Source organism: Canis aureus, chromosome 13 (assembly GCF_053574225.1).
Source record: "Canis aureus isolate CA01 chromosome 13, VMU_Caureus_v.1.0, whole genome shotgun sequence".
Lineage (NCBI taxonomy): Eukaryota > Metazoa > Chordata > Mammalia > Carnivora > Canidae > Canis > Canis aureus.
Window position 1 is genome coordinate 46020136 of NC_135623.1, and position 18932 is coordinate 46039067.

At 38.0% G+C, this 18932-nt stretch overlaps 2 protein-coding genes and 1 long non-coding RNA gene across 5 annotated transcripts in view; 2 read left to right on the forward strand and 1 right to left on the reverse strand.

Moving 5' to 3' along the window:
- The window catches only part of SCYL2 (SCY1 like pseudokinase 2), a 63420-nt gene extending 48748 nt beyond the window's left edge, over positions 1 to 14672 (forward strand). For all 3 annotated transcript variants that reach the window (XM_077846012.1, XM_077846014.1, XM_077846013.1), the window contains 6 exons: positions 1826 to 1944; positions 5996 to 6096; positions 8248 to 8314; positions 9056 to 9151; positions 10140 to 10259; positions 11327 to 14672. In XM_077846012.1, the coding sequence (XP_077702138.1) occupies positions 1826 to 1944; positions 5996 to 6096; positions 8248 to 8314; positions 9056 to 9151; positions 10140 to 10259; positions 11327 to 11971 (1148 nt within the window). In that variant the 3' untranslated portion in view covers positions 11972 to 14672. The remainder of the gene's footprint in view (positions 1 to 1825; positions 1945 to 5995; positions 6097 to 8247; positions 8315 to 9055; positions 9152 to 10139; positions 10260 to 11326) is intronic.
- LOC144282409 (uncharacterized) lies at positions 2294 to 18008 on the reverse strand. Its single transcript, XR_013350852.1, has 3 exons — positions 17610 to 18008; positions 2665 to 2826; positions 2294 to 2575 (listed from the first exon to the last, which is right to left on the reverse strand). It is a non-coding gene; the product is annotated as an uncharacterized LOC144282409 (long non-coding RNA).
- The window catches only part of SLC17A8 (solute carrier family 17 member 8), a 56945-nt gene continuing 55637 nt past the window's right edge, over positions 17625 to 18932 (forward strand). The window contains exon 1 of the mRNA XM_077846017.1: positions 17625 to 17783. The gene's annotated coding sequence lies outside the window, so the exon portion shown is untranslated. The remainder of the gene's footprint in view (positions 17784 to 18932) is intronic.

The window sequence follows — 18932 nt, forward strand, 5'->3', positions numbered from 1 at the left end:
TGAAAACTTAATGTCATTTGATGCTACTTTTTTGTTTTATAGTCATGCAAGTGAATTTTCCAAATTACAAAACCTTTGGTATCATTTTCTCAAGTATATGGCATTTAGTAATTGAAGAATGATGGGATAAATACTGTGATATAACTTCTTTGTGTTAATTTTAGCAAAAACTGTAGAACCTTCCTTGACATTTACAAAAGAATTAGACATTTGGGAATCCTAGCTTCACAAATAATCATGATCACATGTAGTTTTCCCTGTAAAATGATACCAAATAAGAGAGGCAAACTAAGCTGCTTGAAATGCTGATACCAGTCTTAATAGTAATACTTGTTGGTTATTTGGTACCCATTTTGTAAAAAGTACTATACTATTTTCTCTGCATTATCTCATTTTATCCCCTCCAAATTCCAGTCAGAGAGGTACTATTATTTCTGCTTTACAGTAAGGAAATTGAGGCCCAGAGTTTAAGTTAGTTATCCAAGAAAACACAACTGATAAGTGGTAGAGCTGGTTTTTAATTTGTATATGTTCAGATCTTAACCAGTATGTTTCACAACTGAGTGATGTGCTGATAAAGCATATCAGCCTTACAGCATTTCTATCCTATCAGCATAATTACAAATTACTTTGTCAAGAAACTCTAAAATTGTTTATTAGTTAAAGCTTTGATGGTCTAGTCTGGAAATGCTGAGGTTCTGCTATACTCCTGGAAACAGACATAATTGTAGAATCATAAAACATTAACAAGTTTACTTTTTACTAAATTTAAAGTTTGTTAATTTTGAAGAAAAACCAAATTACTCAGCTGTGTATTTTTAACACCTACTATAATACCTATAGAAAGTCCTCAGTAAATATTTGTAGGAATGGTCAGCAAATAATTTATTGTGGACCTCTGTAGACATGGGATATGGTATGAAATTTTTAGGCTCAAAGAAATTAGTCTTCTTGAGAAGGAGTTTGGCATAGCAGAAAGAGCCCTAGCTCCAGTCCTGGCTGTGTCCGTTCCTAGAATGACTTTGAAAAGTTGCTTCATCTGTCAAATGAAGATGAAAATGCATCATTATGGGAGTCTTATGAGAATTCACTGAGAAATGGGAAGGGAAAAGTAATGAGCATAGCAAATAAGTGCCTAGTAAATGAGCATTTAGTAGGTGTTCAATAAAGTTACTCTTTGAGTATATAAATGAAGTATACATTAACAGGAAAGTGACAGGATATGGTATGTTCTAAGGATATGGATTATACACAGAACACAACAGTCACCAAATGAGAAACAAATGTGCTCAGTTTACCAAATGAAGGCTTTGTGGAATAGGGGTAATAAGCAGAGTCTTGAAATTTGAGTAAATTACTATAGGGAAGGATCAGGTGGAGGTGAATTAAATTATTAAAGTTTCAAATATGTTAAGTCCAATTAGTTAAGCAAATGAAGCTTTAAGACCTACACTCACACACTTGTGAAGTAGAGGTCTCAAGTTTGAGTGAGAAGTCTGAACATATATATTCAGATATTTTCAGTATAGAGGGTCATTCTGTAACCTTGCTGCTGCATTAAGGCTTTTGGTGTTACGCTGACATTAAATGTGCTCTTAAGCCAAAAGAATTCATGATAAATATGTCATGGTGTTTAAATCAAAACTGGTGATAAAGCTGAAATCATCCTGATCCATATGTAAGAGCATTCTCATTCTAGGCACTGGCAAGAAAAAGTTTGTAATTATACTGATTATCAAGAGATTTCATGTAGATACAGTATTTTCCTAATGTCTATTAATATGTGGTATTGAACTATAAAATTTGTCTCATTCTTTTCTATCAGGTATTTACAAATGTACTTTTACTCATAAGAAGTTGGGAATCACCAAAGAACAGTTGGCTGGAAAAGTATTGCCTCATCTGATTCCCCTGAGTATTGAAAATAATCTTAATCTCAATCAGGTAGGAATAGTTTTGTGCTTTATTCAGTTTATCCAGCTTACTGTTTTCTTGGCATTAAATATATAAATATAATATGTTTAAATGTTGCTAAAACAAGGAAAAATATGCCACAGAGTTCAATAAAGAAAGTTTGTGGATTCAAAGTAAGCAGTATGTGAATTGGAAGGATAGATTAATGAAGCCTTCATTGGGAGATAGTAAACGACTAGAACATTGAAAGATACGTAGGGTTTTGGGCTACTTCAAATTGGGGCTGGAAAGTTAACATGAACAAGGAAAAAATTAATGTAATGTGGCTGGGATGTGTATCTGTTATTTATTGTTACATAACAAATCACTATAAACTAGATGGTTTAAAACAATTTTATTATTTCATTGTGTTTCATTGGCTGGATCAGCCACGCCAGGGCATGGATTCTCTATTCAGGGTTTTTCACAAAGCTACAGTCAAAGGCTGGGGTCTCATGTGAAGGCTCAACTGGGGAAAGAAGGCTTTCCTTCTAGGCTGCTTGCGTGGTTGTTGGCAGGATTCAGTTCCTTTTAGGTTGTTGAAATGAGGGCTTCATTTCCTAGCTCTCTGTTAGCTGGATGCCCTGTCAGTTCTGTGCTTCATGGCATTCCATCATGACACCTTGTTTCATCAAAGTGGGAGAGAGAGTTGACTAGAAAGATGGAGGATATAGCATCCTGTAGGATAATCAAGGAAATGACACCCATTACCTTTGTTGGATTCTGTTGCTTGCCAGCATGTCACAGGTCTTGCCCAATCAAAGATTAGGGAATTACACAGAGGCCTTAGCAGCAGAATGAGGAGATAATTTAGAACCATTGTAGAGTCTGTCTGCCACAGGAAATGAATAATCCAGTTCAACTGAGAGGTACCTGTAATATAGTAGGGGAGCAATGGGAGAGAGATAAATCAAGACTAGAATAGGTAGACTTTTAAATTGCTGTCTGATTTAGGTATTTGCTTTTTGTGTTTTTTTTTTTTTTTGTATTCTAGTATAGTTAACATACAGTGTTATATGTTACTGGTTTCATGTGTACTGGTTTAGGTATTTGAAATTTCTAGATGTGGTAAACATTTGATCAAAAAGGTAATGTAGGGGCACCTGGGTGACTCAGTTCATTGAGCATTTCCCTTCAGCTCGGGTCATGATTGTGGTGTCCCCAGGATTGAGCCTTGCATTGAGCAGGGAGCCTGCTTTTCTCTCTGCCCCTCACCCCACTTGTGCTCTCTCTCTCTCTCTTTCACTCTCTTTCGATCTTTCTTTCAAATAAATAAATAAAATAAAGTCTTAAAAAGAGGTAATGTGTTCAAAGATTATCTCTTTGCGTACCTCTATCAGCATAGTTATCACAGCTATGTACTTATGTGTCTGCCTTTCCCAGAAGGCTGGTTATTATATCTTATTCTTTATTATATCCCCAGCACTTAGCGCAGTGCTAAAACCAAAAATATTTATTGAATTGAGAGAAAATTTGAGTTAGAGTAATGATAAGTCATTTTGTTCACTGCAGAACTGCTGTTTAATGGAGTAAAATGGAAAAAGACTGGGATTGGTTGGTTACAATTTAATAAGGAGTGTCAGGAATGGATAGGCAGGCAAGATTGGGTACTAAGTACTGAAAGTGAGTTAGAGCAATTAAGGAAGCAGAACACTGGGAGTTAAGCAGGAAAGCTTTTGTGGAGAGTGCTGAGTGAATGGAGTTTTGGAGTTAGAGAAATTTGTAAAATTAATCAGATCCAAAATTTCATTTGAAGTGGTATGGTAAGCCTCTGAAATTTTGTGTCCCTAAATGTCAATTTTTGGTTTGATAGTTTCTTCATACCTTGGGTGGCAGGGTCGAGGTTATAATTGGCCAAAAAGGAAACAGTGAATATTGGGGGAAAATAGGATGATGATATGTCTAAGTCCAATTTTGGTCATTTCTGTTCTTAGTTTTCATATTTCTGATTTAAGATGTTTTAAAATATTCCCAAATGCTTATTTCAGGATATATAATTTCATTTGAAATGTGGTGTTAGTTTTCTTCAGCTGTATGGTTGATTTTTTTCTTTAGAGGCCTATTTTCATCAACAGCAATACTTTAATTCATATTTTCTGGTATTTAATAATAGTTAACATGGATGTGGTCTCTTTTCTTAGTCAGTTGATGGAAAGAGTTCCTAATTTAAGACTGCCCTCTTCTGTCAATTCTGATTTAAAATAATCTAAATATATTATTATGTGAAAAAAGATAACTTGATTTAAGAAAGTACATTTTTTTTTGGTATTTGATTATAAAACAGGGAATACTTAGTAGCAATCAAAACATCATACCACATCTTGTGTTGGGTGAGGGTTCCAAAGACCACTTCCAGATGCAGTGATTCATTAGAAGTAGTCATGGGCTCAGCATATAGTTGTATTCATGGCTATGATTTTTTAAAGTAAAAGGATATAAAGCAAAATCAGCAAGAAGAGAAGGCTTATAGGGCAAAGTCTGGAGGAAACCAGATTCAGTGTCCGGAGTCATCTCCGTATATGTACCTTCCCTGGTAATGAGTGACTGTATATATGAAGTGTTGTAGCTCCATCTGCCCGTCATGTACTCAAATTCCAGACTTCCAGAAGGAAAGCACATGTTTAGCATAAAAGTCTTTTTTTTTTGCATAAAAGTCTTTGTACAGTTTAGTGAGCCACTATTATCAGTTAATGGCGGGAACCCTCCTAAAATCTGACTTTCTGGACACTGGCCAAGGGCCAGCCTTGCAAGAGACGGCCTTTTCAAAGACAGCAGTCCAGACCTCCTATGCTAATTCTTCTGTTCAGTGTGCAGTGATACAGATGAATCTCACAGACATAATGTTGAGTAAGTGAAGCCAAACACAGAAGATCTACCGGATGATTCCATTTATATTAAGTACAAAAACAGTCCAAGCTACATACCAGAAGTCAGACTAGTGTTTACTCAGGATAAGAGGGATGGGAGGCAGCTAGAAAGGGGCACAAGGAAACTTATCGGGTACTGCCAGTGTTTTGTTCTACATCCGACTACTGGTTAAATTCATTTGAATGTTTTGATATGTGTGCTTAGGCGTATACTTTTCTGTTAGTATACTTCATTACAAAGTTAAAAAGATTAATCATAGAGTCCAACAAACTGCTCAGGAAATAATGCCTTTTGTTACTCTCATGGTAAGACAGAGGATGAACAGATGACTCAGCCCGGTGAGGAGCAGTGTCCCATAGAAACGAGCTCTAGAGACAGGCTTACATGAATTCTGAGCCTGCCAAATGTTATTTAGTATCTCTTACTCAGTTGTTTTCTCTCCCTGAGCCAGTTGCCTCATTTATGGAATAGAAATATTAATAAATCTACTTTGAAGAGTGGTATAAGCACAAAAAGATTTGGGAGGGAAAGAAAGCAGTTTCTAGATTCTTCCTGCAACATATGGTGTTGTTCAAATAAATTGTTCATGATGATCTCAGGTACTCTAAGAAACATCATTTAACCAGAGCTTAAACTACATTATGACATAGTGTTAAATATACTTTAAGAACTTTAATTATTTGAAAGTTAAACTACATACATTTAATATTTCTATTAACTTTTTAGAAAACAGATTTATTTTAGCCAAACATTTTTTATAATAATCTGAATAAACTGATTTTTTAAAGCATTATTAAATCGGTTGTTTCCAGATATGCAGAACTTCAGATGGTCAGTTTGGGACTATTCGAGGAAAATCAATATGTAATTACTGGGGGTAAATTTATAAGATCCCTGAATAATAGTTAGATAATTCAGGCTATAAAACTAATTGAGATACATTTTCTGGAACTGAAAATCCTCACCAACTTTATCAACATCATACAGACATACTATAAAAGCTTGCTATGATATGCTGAGTTTAAATATACTATTCTTGTGACATCAGTTCTATGAGTGGGTCTTATTCTGGTAAAAATAGAGAATATTATGACTAACTCATTGAATTATTTTATTAGATTGCATTTGCTGCTAATTTGAAATATTATAACTATGTCAATTTCTTATTGCATAGTTCAATTCTTTCATTTCCGTCATAAAAGAGATGCTTAACAGATTGGAATCTGAACATAAGACTAAACTGGAGCAACTACATATAATGCAAGAACAGCAGAAGTAAGTAGGTTGCATATGAATTGTACATGGCCCAGGAGTGAGATTAAAGTTACCTCATGATTGATTTTCTGGAATAAGGACTAGAAAAATTGATAGATTTCTGTTTATTTTTAAATTAAGTTTATTATTATTAAAGATTTTATTTATTTATTTGACAGGGAGAGAGCATAAGCAGGGAGAGCAGCATGTAGAGGAAAAGGGAGAAACAGGCTCCCTGCTAAGCAAGGAGCCTGATGCAGAGCTTGATCCCAGGACCATGGACTGGTGACCTGAGTCAAAGGCAGATGCTTAACCGACTGAGGCACTCTGGCACCCCAAGTTTATTATTTTAATTTCAGTATAGTTAACATACAGTGTTATATTAGTTTCAGGTGCAGTGATTCAACAATTTTGTACATCATTACTCAGTGCTTATCATTAATCCCCTTGACCTGTTTTCACCTGCCCCTCCCGTAACCATCAGTTTGTTCTGCACAGTAAAAAATGGATGGATTTCAATTTGACCACATGTAAAACATTTAAAAAATTTCCAGCACGTTAACTTGAACTGAGTGAAAATACAATGTTGTAGACAATCTAATGTCATTTCTCAGGGTGATCACTGAGAGTACCACTTACACGTTTTTCAAATCTGTGAAACCCTGGTGTTTTGATTTCTCCTTTTTTCTTCTCCCTGATTCCAGAAACATTTATAGAGCGTTCATTTCATATTTAATACCACAGCATCCACTTCTTTTTTTTTTAGGGAGGATTTTCTTTTTCATTTATTCATTCATTTATTTATTTATTAAAAATTTTTAAAAATATTTTATTTATTTATTTGTGAGACACACACAGAAAGAGAGGCAGAGACACAGGTAGGGGGAGAAGCAGGCTCCATGCAGGGAGCCCGATGCGGGACTCAATCCTGGGACCCAGGGACCACACCCTGAGCCAAAGGCAGTCACTCAACCACTGAGCCACCCAGGCATCCCATTTATTTATTTTTTTAATTTAAATTCAATTTGCCAACATATAGTATAACACCCAGTGCTCATCCCATCAAGTGCCCTTAGGGAGGATTTTCTAAATTATTTGCAAAATACTAGTATTCAAAGGAGGAAGGGAAAGGTGAAAATGACTGGAGTTTTTATTCAACTCCAGTTTATTAAGATAAAATATCCACTATATTTGTTTCCCAGAGAAAAACACATGATTTTAGGATGCCTGTTAAATCCTGAGCCAAAAGACCTCAGTAAAAAGAAACATCAGAGGCGCCTGTGTGGCTCAGTCGGTTAAGTGTTCTGCTCTTGATTTTGGCTCTGGCCATGATCTCAAGGTCATGAGGTCAAGCCTTCCATCGGGCGCTGTGCTGGATGTGGAGCCTGCTTAAGATTCTTCCTCTCCCTCTGCCCCTCCTCTCTCTATCTCTCCCCTTCTCTAAAAAAAGAAAGAAAAAGACTTCAGAAAATCAGTAAAATTGGTATCAGTTATGAGCAAGGTTCCCAGATAGAAATTGTTTAGCTTCTGCCCCAAGTGTAAGATGAAAGTTTATGGAAGTAAATATACCAGGTGTAGAATGACATGAAATAGCCCTTTGTATGCTCTACATATTCTGTGATGTATATATTTATGTTATTTGATGGATTGGCTATTAACCCTGAAAAATAATTTTTAAAAATTTATACAAGAGAATTTTAATATCAACTATTTATACTAGAGGTGTAAATTAACTTTTTTTCCCTTTTTCCTATCTAAATCTTACCTATTTTTCAAGGTATAGGTCTGGCTCATCATAGTGATTATAGCATTTATTGTGAATCAGATTCTGAATTTAATCACATCAAGTTCCTCATACCTTCTTTCTCAGTGACCTTTAAGCTCTCTGACAATAAGAATCATGCTTGTCTGGTTTTATGACACACTGAGTAAATTCTCTGGTAAATCTCAAATACTGAATTAAAAAAAAAGGCTTGTATATGCAGTGTTACTTTTGGGCAAGCAGACATTAATTGTAGTAAATAATAAAAAAGATTATGACTGGCCTTAAAGACTAAAATTCCAATTTGTTTAGGTTCTAATAAACTCCATATAGATGAACTATTTTTAATATGAATATTTAAAAATAAGCATTCCTTTTTATTGCATTGTCGCAATTCAACTCTCCTGCAGATCTTTGGATATAGGAAATCAAATGAATGCTTCTGAGGAGACAAAGGTTACAAATGTTGGGTCTCAGGTAAGATATTTAGTTTATTCATTTGTTTGTTTATTTTCTTCCAAGATTTTATTTAAATTCAAGTTAGTTAACTAACATATAGCATAGTATTGGTTTCAGGAGTAAAATTTAGTGATTTATCAGTTGTGTATAGCACTCAGTGCTCACTCATTACATCAAGAACCCATCACCCATTTAACCCTCATCCCTCCCCTCCAGCAACCCTGTTTGTTTTGTATATTTGAATCTCTTGTACTTTGTCTCCCTCTCTGTTTTTATCTTTATTCCCTTCCCCCATGTTCATTTGTTTCTTAAATTCCACATATGTGTGAAATCATATGATATTTGTCTTTCTCTGACTTATTTCACTTAGCATAAAACACTCTAGTTCCATCCACATCATCCCAAATGGAAAGGTTTCATTTTTTTATGATGGCTGAGCAATGTCCCATTGTACAAATATGCCACCTCTTCTTTATCCATTCATCAGTTGATGGACATTTGGGCTCTTTCCATACCTTGGCTGTTGTTGATAGTGCTGCTATAAACATTGGGGTGCATGTGCCCCTCCAAATCAGTATTTCTATATCCTTCGGATAAATACCTCGTAGTGCAGTTGCTACAAGGGAAGTTTATTTAGATCATTTTAATTTTTGTAAAAGGAGTTTGACAGTGTGCTTCATTTGAGGGGCTTTTGCTCTTTAAGCAGTAAAATCACAATTTTTTGATGGCATTCAGGTGGCTGACATTTATCTTTTTCAGCATATCGACAAAGTCTTTAACAACATTGGAGCAGACTTTCTGACTGGTGGTGAATCAGAAAATAAGGAAGATGGGTTACAGAATAAGCATAAAAGAGTAAGTTTGTTTACTTGTTCTTATAATGCACTTATTTATATTATAGGGCTTCCTGTAAACTATAGATTTTTGTTTAGAAATACTGTTTAGCATCTAAACAAGAAACATGCTTTAATAATCTTTATGAAGTCTAAAAATTGTCATGGGAACATGACCTGATTCACATTGAGAATAAACAGGCTTGGGAATTTTAACTTCCTTTGTTACTCTGTCTCCCACATGGTAGCATTTCTGGATTGCCTACCTCCTTTGTCCTTTCTTCTGCATTTTGCCAGTCATACCTCTTGATAAATTCCACTGTCTCTCTTCTCTGCTTTTGATTTTGAGTGATAAATTATGAAATGATACTTTCCAGTTGAAATATTGGTTAGTATTCAGTAAAATAAATATGTCAGTTTGAATTTCTGCCAAGGGCAGGGCAGTTTTTCTTCTGTTCATTTGACAAATACTAGTACCTGTATGTGCAAAGCAAGGAGCTACTGGGTGTTGGGTTTACAGAATTTTAAGAGAACATACTGTGAGCTTATAGTTTAGCAGTTGATAAAACAAAAAGATAAATGTCAAATTTGATGCAGACATTAGCAGTGAAAAAAGCTGTTTACCTTTTCCTTAGTTTTTTGGTGAATTCCTAAAACATTTTTGGAATGAGGTAGATGATTAGAGTTGAATAAGAGTTTCCCTATTCTATAAAATGAAATCACCAAATCATATTCCCCTTGTCTGGAAAAAGGTCAATCTGATTAATGTTTTTAAAACAATAACTGTTTTTATCCTGGAAGTATTTTAGCAGAGATTTTCTACCTAAAGTTAAATCTCATAATAATTCAAAATATAATTTACCCGTGACAATCACCAATACAGGAGTAGTTTAAAGCTACTTGGTATTGCCAAACATACCAAGACATACTTTACAAAAAAAAGACATCTTTTATTTTACAAATGGAATTATGAAGATGCCAGTTGATATTTTGTTTTATTTTGTTTTGAGGCATCACTTACACTTGAAGAAAAACAAAAATTAGCAAAAGAACAGGAGCAGGCACAGAAGTTGAAAAGCCAGCAGCCTCTGAAACCCCAAGTACACGCACCTGTTGCTCCAGTCAGACAGGTCAGAATTCATTTCTTTTGTATAATTTCAGGCATACTATACTGAAGGTAAGTATTTAACGTATTCTACCTACTAGTGTTTCTATAAAAGTATATTTCAAAGAATATTTCGATAATGCAGTTTCTAAGAAGTATGGGCATAATAGAGTTTCCAACAACTCCTCAGTAGCCTGCCTAATGTAGAATGTTTTGTGATAGTGATTGTTACCAATAAAAAGAAAGTTGTTTGAATAGGAGGGTTTCTTTAAAAATATTAGGTTTCATAGTACTAATTAGCTCTGTTCACCTTGAAATGATCAGGAGTATTTTGTTTATACATTTATATATTTTTGAGCAAAAAGTAATTTTTAATTTTTGACTTTTCAATTATAGTCAGGTCTATAACTTAATTTAGGAATGCTTACCTATATGTCCTGACCAGTACTTACTTCCTATTTTGTTCCAGACACTGTTGTAGGTGCTGGTGCTATGGCAGTGTTTAAGGTTCCTGCTTGTAGAGAGTTTACACTCTTACTGGCTACAGAAATAACTTTATCTTAAAAGCTTTCTTTACATTATTTTTTGTTACCTCCTAATCACTAAAATTCTTCTGAAAAAAGTCTTTGTGGGCCAAGAGGCAAAATAAAAAAATATTTTTAGGTACTTATAAAAGAGTGGAGAAAACAAATTTTCACAAAATTGTGATGCAATTCAGAATACAAAAATAATAGAATATTCTTTTTGCAGTACAGATCTACCAATGAGAAGAACACAGTTCTATTTTGGAGAGCAGTGGGGAAGGCTAGCATTTATTTAATTGGGATTCAAATTTGGTGTTCCCTGTCATCAAATTGATTGTAGTTTGGTTTCATGGTCAATGTACATGTTCAGTTAAATGTCCATCTGTAAATAAACCATATAAAAATATGTGGTCAGCTGGATTTGGCCTGTAGGCTGTAGTTTGCTAACTTGGTATAGACGGTTGAGTTTAATTTTAACTTGTCATTTATGATACAATCTATGAAATATTTGTTGATTTTAATTAATTTGGAGATCTTGGAGATAAAGTAATTCCCTCATATTTTTCAGACTAAGGACTTGACAGACACATTGATGGATAACATGTCATCTTTGACCAGCCTTTCTGTTAGTACCCCTAAAATTTCTGCTTCAAGTACGTTCACTTCCGTTCCTTCCATGGGCCTTGGCATGATGTTTTCTACACCAATTGATAATACCAAGAGAAATTTGACCAACGGCCTAAATGCTAACATGGGCTTTCAGACCTCAGGATTCAACATGCCAGTTAATACGAACCAGAACTTATTCAGTAGTCCAAGCACACCTGGGGTGACCAAGATGACACTGGGAGCACCTTCCACTTTGCCAAACTTCAGTGCTGTGAGTGTTCCTCCTGCTGGTGCAAAGCCGACTCAACAAAGACCCACAGATATGTCTGCTCTTAATAATCTCTTTGGCCCTCAGAAACCCAAAGTTAGCATGAACCAGTTGTCACAACAGAAACCAAATCAGTGGCTCAATCAGTTTGTACCTCCACAAGGGTCTCCGGGTATGGGCAGTTCAGTTATGGGAACACAGATGAATGTGATAGGACAGTCTGCCTTTGGTGTACAGGCTAATCCTTTCTTTAACCCACAGAACTTTGCACAGCCACCAACCACTATGACCAACAGCAGTTCAGCTAGCAATGATTTAAAAGATCTCTTTGGGTGAGATGTCTTGCTCTATTTTTGAAGAATTGCTTCAATTTTAATCATGAGTGAACTGATTTACATCTTTATATAGTTGGCTTGGAGGAAGTACTTCAATTGGGAAGCGAATGGTTCTGTGACAGAGAACACCTTGTTTCCACGCCAGCATAGTAGTTGTATGGACTCCTAACAGTTGAGTTTTTAAAAGCATTGAGGATTTTTTTCCTCTTACCACCTCTTCTTCAAGTTTTTAAAAGACCCAACCCTTACCAGTCTCAAAGAGAAAAAGATACCCGAGTATCCTGAATAGCAGAATTTTTTAATCAAATGTTTATTTTAGCTTGTACATTTTGGTTTATTTAAAAAATTGAGTTGATGGTTAATGTAAGTTTCATATGTTAAATACTACATGGTACGCAGTCTGCCTTCACACGTCATTTGTCTTCATTTTAATGTGTGAAAAATCTTGATGCTCTCTTGATTTGTTTGCATTTAGTATGACAGTGAGATAATGATTAACTTAATAAAAAATATCAGGTCACTTGCTTTTTTCCAATCTTATTTACTTCTCTGATGAACTAATGTTCAGTGCAAAAGACTGAGCAAATATTACAAAATTTTACTTAATGTTGATTTCATTGGTTCAAACTAAAGGCATTATTAGCCATCTTAAATGCAAACTAATCATTGTAAATTATATTTTAGCATGGTCTGCCTCAAATAGTAATGTATTTTTCTGCATTTACTTGGATATATTTAGAATCACTTTCTTTCCTACTGTATCACAGAAAGAGTATGTACTGATTTGTACAGACATTTGACAAAGCCCTCTGACGTGATTTCCCGGACTCTTGCCTTCATATTTCATTTTGAATTCAAACTTCTGAGGTTGCAGCATATATGAATTGCATTTTCAAAAGGATATTTGTAAGAAACTATATTTAATGAGTAAACTTTTGAGATTTCTGCTGTATTGTTTCAAATGTAATAAACTTTACTTCTCTAAAAATGAGCAGTTGTATCTTCTCGCTACCAACAGATTAATTTTCAGCTTACTGTGATAAGGTCTGACCTCATCAATTACTGTAACTAAAGTTGAATTGTTTTCTAGAAATTTTAGGAACCTTTTGTTTGAACATTTTTATGTCCACAAGTAGCCATTTTTAGGAACAAAAGACAAAATTCTTCCAACAGGAAACATGCTTTATTTTTTCAAGCCTTTCTCTGATACTTTTCTTTGATGTGCTGATTGTTCAACCACAGAGCCTTATGCTGTAAATGTCATTTGTATTTTGTTTAAATTATATTCCACCATTTATGTGATAACTTAAAAATGATCTTTCAGAGAACTATATAATGCGTTATAGTTGCTACCGTAGTTTGTGGTTTTTAATTCTCTGAAACCAGCAATCATTTAAAATAAATCATATTGAAGTTTAGTGTGTCATTGGAATATATATGTACACACACACTAAATATAGACATTGAAAATATATTACTTGGTTATAAAATGTAATTTGATGATAGCATTGCTGGCAATATTCAGTAAAGGGGTACTTTAAAGAATAAAAGGTCAGCTTTACATCTGGTTTCTGTATCAGCTGTACTTTGTTGTTATATGGTTTTAGAGAAAAAGATTCATAGGAATGTTGAAGAAGTATATCCAAGCGAGGAAGATCAAATGTTTTTGTCAAATATGTTCCACACCCTGACCAGATTACCTGTCTTGTTCGTAACACGATACCAATATTTCTCTTAGGGAAAGTTTGCATATGGAATAAATGCTTAATGTAAGTTGAAGAATTTCTTAGTAACAATTTAGTAACTGTTTATTAGGAAATTGCTTTTTTTGTTAAAATAACTTGATGTCAGTGTTGAACTCCTAATTAGAAGGACAACTGAATATACCAACATATGATTTGAACTCCTAAATATAAAGATAGATTATTTGGAAAAATATAGAAGTCTTAGGTAATTTTTACACCTTGAAATTTGCTCATTCATGAGGTAATGGTGCTACATTTTTAGAAATTTTTTCCTTCACTTTTTCTGTTTTCTTGAAGGTGTTTTATCTAAATCATTTTATCCATTAATTGAACTGTTACCATTGCCTATTGAGAAATTCCATCTGAGAGGCACCCGGCTGGTTCAGTCAGTAGAGCATGCAACTCTTGGTCTCAGGGTTGTGAGTTTGAGCCCCACATTGGGCATAAAGCTTATTTTAAAAAAACAAAGAAAGAGAGAAATTACATCTGAAATATAGTGCCATTTTTAGGCTTGTATTTCTGTGTGAACAGCATTTTCAAAATACTAGATCACTTTAAAATTATTTTAGCTACTGATGACATACATATCCCTTGTGCTTAGAGTAGAAAGTTGGTGGGTTAAAAAGTACCTGTCGACAAAAATTGCAAGAAAGATTTCCTTTATTTGAATTGGTTCCTTATTCTCCTAATGCTAAAATGTGTGAATATGGAGAAGATGTATAAACGGAGATTGAAATAGACTGTGTACTTGGCTGGTTTTTGTTTTTGTTTTGGAATGCTTATAATTCTTTTTCACTTGAATAAGTTGAGGAAGTAGTTTTTTTTTTTTTTTTAATGTGTAAAATACCTCACATGGTTGCTTTTACAAGATTCAAAGAAAAGGTATATGTGAAAATATCGGCTAGCAAGCACAGAGTATGCACCAAATAAATTTTAGCTTTGATAAAAATCTCCATATTAAGTTGTGATTTTATGCTTTGTGATTTACTGGTCTTGAAATAATTTTTGAGCAAAATGAATCTTTAAGAAATTGAGCTATATTGTTTTTAAGAGATCATCTGTGGTGGCTTTCAAACTGTAACCATGACACTCTTAGTAAGAAACATATCTTACTCTGCAAACCAGTATATAAAATATATACTTGAAACAAGTCTTAGAAAATGTCTTTAATACATGTGATGTATTCTGATTTTTAAATTGTATCCCACTCATTAAAAGAACCAAAAAACCTTTATAATCTCTAAAAGAATTTCATGATGTAGTTTAAATAAAACTGGAAGGATTCAGCCCTTTTCCCAAGCAGATGTAGAAATAAAGGACAGCAGATACTTACACAGCCTAACCCAAGGAGGTCAGAGCCAGGAATAGAAGGTAATATTTTTTGTTTGTTTTTTTCTAATCTGTATTCTGATACTGTCTACCACCTTGCATCCTTTATATCCTTCACTGTAGGAATTCTTCTGGAGTTGTTTCTGTTGAGACTATTTTATGTAGCAAGTATGTGTTCAGTACTCACTTGACACCACAAGTACCTTTCTGTTGGAAACAATTGGCATTGAAGAAGGATAGGGAAATGACAAAGCAGATGTTTATGGTCAGAATCAGCCTCTGCTTCTCTGAATTGTAGGTGAGGAGGGCTGGGGGAGCCAGCTCAGTGGTGCTTGCAGTGCCCAAGCATGTAGTAGAATTGAAGTACATCATCTTACCGAGGAGGGGTGCGGTGGGAAAGACTGTTGCACCGAAATGGAGCTTGTTGGGTATTAGAAACCTTTTCTATCCAAAGCAGTGAAGTTTCTCTAGCCACTCAAGAGACGATTTATCTGGGGTGCAAGCCACGTGTGTGATTTTAAAATTTTCTAGTAGCCTCATTAAAAAGCAAAAATAGGTGAAATTAATTTTGATGACATTTTGTTTAGCTGAATAGAGCCAAGGTATGTCACCCAGAACTGACACAACATTCAGGGAGTGCCCAGGGGGCTGAGTCTGTAAGTGTCTGCCTTCAGCTCAGGTCATGATCCTGGGTCCGGGATGGAGCCCCGCCGAGGGCTCAGGTCATGGTGCTGGGGTCCCGGGATGGAGCCCACCGAGGGCTCTCTGCTCGGCGGGGAGCCTGCCTTTCCCCCTCCCTCCCCCGGCCACGTCCCTGCTTGCGTGAGCTGTCAATAAATAAATAGAATATTTAAAATAAAATATATAAAATTTAATGAGATATTTAACATTTCGGTTTGCACGTAGTCCTTGAGCTCCAGTGTACACTTCACACGTCACGTCTCAGGTACTGAGTGGCACGTGTGGCCGGGAGCGGCAGGGTCACCGGGGCAGGCGTGCACGGCGAGCTGGGGCAGTGACCTACGTGGCCCAGCTCCACATCCGTCCCTTTGGGCTCTGCCCTGCCCTCGGGGCTGCCGCCGGCCTCTGAACTCGTCTCTGGCCGCGCGGTGGGACGTCAGGGCCCTGAGTGGCGCTGCGAGGCCGGAGCCGCGAGAGGACGCCTGTTCTGGCTGCAGGTGCGCCGCCTGCCTTGGGCCTGGGGAGCTCAGCAGCCCGCGGGAGAGCCGCCTCTGCACCTGCCTGCCGGCCCGGCCTCTCTCCCCGCCTCCGTCCTGGCCTCCCTCCCGACCTCCTTCCCGGTCTCCCTCCCGACCTCCATCCCGGCCTCCCACCCGGCCTCTGTCCTGGCTTCCCACCCGACCTCCGTCCCGGCTCCCGCTCAGCCTCCCACTCGACCTCCGTCCCGACCTCCCTCCCGACCTCCGTCCCGGCCTCCCTCCCGACCTCCGTCCCGGCCTCCCTCCCGACCTCCGTCCCGACCTCCGTCCCGACCTCCCTCCCGACCTCCGTCCCGGCCTCCCTCCCGACCTCCGTCCCGACCTCCGTCCCGGCCTCCCTCCCCCGACCTCCATCCCGGCCTCCCTCCCGACCTCCGTCCCGGCCTCCCTCCCGACCTCCGTCCCGACCTCCGTCCCGGCCTCCGTCCCGACCTCCGTCCCGACCTCCGTCCCGGCTCCCGCTCAGCCTCCCACCCGACCTCCATCCCAGCCTCCTCCCTTTGCTGCACCTCCGGGGGGCTGCTCCCGCTCCCGGGACCCCCCCCCCCCCCCAGGAAGTTCCTGTGGAAACCGCCGCCTCCGCTTGGGTGGAGCCTCTCTTAGTCCTCAGTCCCTTAATCCTTGACACTTTCTCTCAACCTCAATGTAGTAGCTGCTTTTATCCCCCTGCAGCTGATACCTCGGAACTCTTAAGGTTAGAGTCCTCTGTTATCCCCCGAATTAGCCACCTTCTCCGAGGTAACAGTGATTTTAGTAAAATTTCTCATCACATACCCGGTGTGGGTCCTCCCCAGACATCACCCTCAGTGGACAGACTCCTGAGTCTCCACCATTTTATTTTAATATTTTAAAATACTATTAAACTTTTTTTTTTTTAATTGAACTCTAAAGTCGACACAATGTCACATTAGTTGCAGGTGTACGACTTCATGATTTGACGACTCTGTTGTTACTAAGCCACTTAAAAATGGGGCCATAGGGTCTCTATTCTGCTGCTGGCAGAGCCGATTGATGGCGTTGATCAGAGCCCCCTCGCCTGTATCAGAACCTTCCTGCCGGGGGATCCCTGGGTGGCTCAGCGGTTTAGCGCCGCCTTAAGCCCCGGGGCGCGATCCTGGAGTCCCGGAATCGAGTCCCGCGTCGGGCTCCCTGCATGGAGCCTGCTTCTCCCTCTGCCTGTGTCTCTGCTCTCTCTCTCTCTCTCTCTCTGTGTGTCTATCATGAATAAATAAATAAATATATTAAAAAAAAAAAAAAAAGAACCTTCCTCCCTCGAAGCCTTTTCAGGTGAGCTCACCGTAGGTATGGCTTGGCCCATACCCCAGCGAGGCCGCTCCACTCTTACCTTTTCCCTTCTCCTGGTGTATGCTCCCCCGTTGGCGGCGGGGTCTCCGGGAGAGTGGGCGTTTGACTCCACCGAATGAGTGAGCGAGACGGAGGCGTTAATGTCTGCAGTTTGAACGTCGGAGGGCAGCGGGCGCACAGGCTTTGGAGCCACGGATGGCTGGGGGTGCTTGGGGTAAGCGTTTTCGAAAGGTTCAAGCTAAAATGATAGCATCTCATGATTATGGAGGTGGCGTGATTTATACATTCCATATGTTGAAGCAGACCCAAACTTGTTTGTAAGAAAATCCTGTCTCTAACAGTAGGGACTCTTGAGATCACTTTTATGAAGAGGTGGACAGGCCTCCCCCTGAAGTGGCATCCTCATGAGCCTGCTCTCTTTCCAGAAGGGATGTTGTCTCTCGCCCAGCACCCGTGAATGTATATGCACCTGCCCTTAATCAGCAACAACCCCTGTGCCCCAGAGAGTGACCCTTAACTATACTGCCCAAATGTTCGAAATCTCATTTTTGAGAAATGTGCATGGAACAGGCCAAACATGGAGTAATCAGTTCATTTCTCTAGAAATTAAGGAGATGTGTCTGAGGCACCTTTGGCCACATGTCCAGTCCCTTTACCTGGACGGTATTGTGACACATTCATGCCGGGGATGACGCAGCCTCACTCCTACATGCAAGGGCTTCTTTGAGAACCTGCAGGAGAAATTTCACGTTTCAGTTCAGGAGTAAATGTGCTTCTAAGCAATAGGTTTGCCCTTATCTTTAAAAGCTACTCTCTGTGAATAATGGAACAAACCACCTGTTCACAGCTGGGAAGTTTAGCCACACTTGCTGTCCACATATAGCTGGTGTATAGGCTGTTAATAGGATGCACCCTTCAGTGCTTCCCTGCTGGCTCTATATGATTTTAAAAAATTCTTATTTCTCCTTTGTTCTGATTTCCTTTTTTTTTTCTTTACAGTTTGTGTCATTTCCTTAGAAATTCTCATTTTGGAATACGTGTATAAAGAAATACATGGAATGAATGAATTTAAATCTCATCTCTTTCACTAGCTGATCCCAGTGTGTTTTCCCTGCCATAAATGAATATCATGGTTTATAGGGTTATTAGGATTAAATGAAATAAAAGTGTGAGAAATACCTGGCCAAGGCTTGAGGACATGGTAGGTGCTCAGTAGCTATACTCATCTTCCTTATGATGCATGTAGGCCTCTAAAATTTGTTTGAGTAGAGAACAGATACCTCACCGAGCATGGTTTGAATACATTCTTCAAAAAATAAGCCAAAAAATAGGCGACAGGTTTGGCAAAGTGAGATTCTGGGGA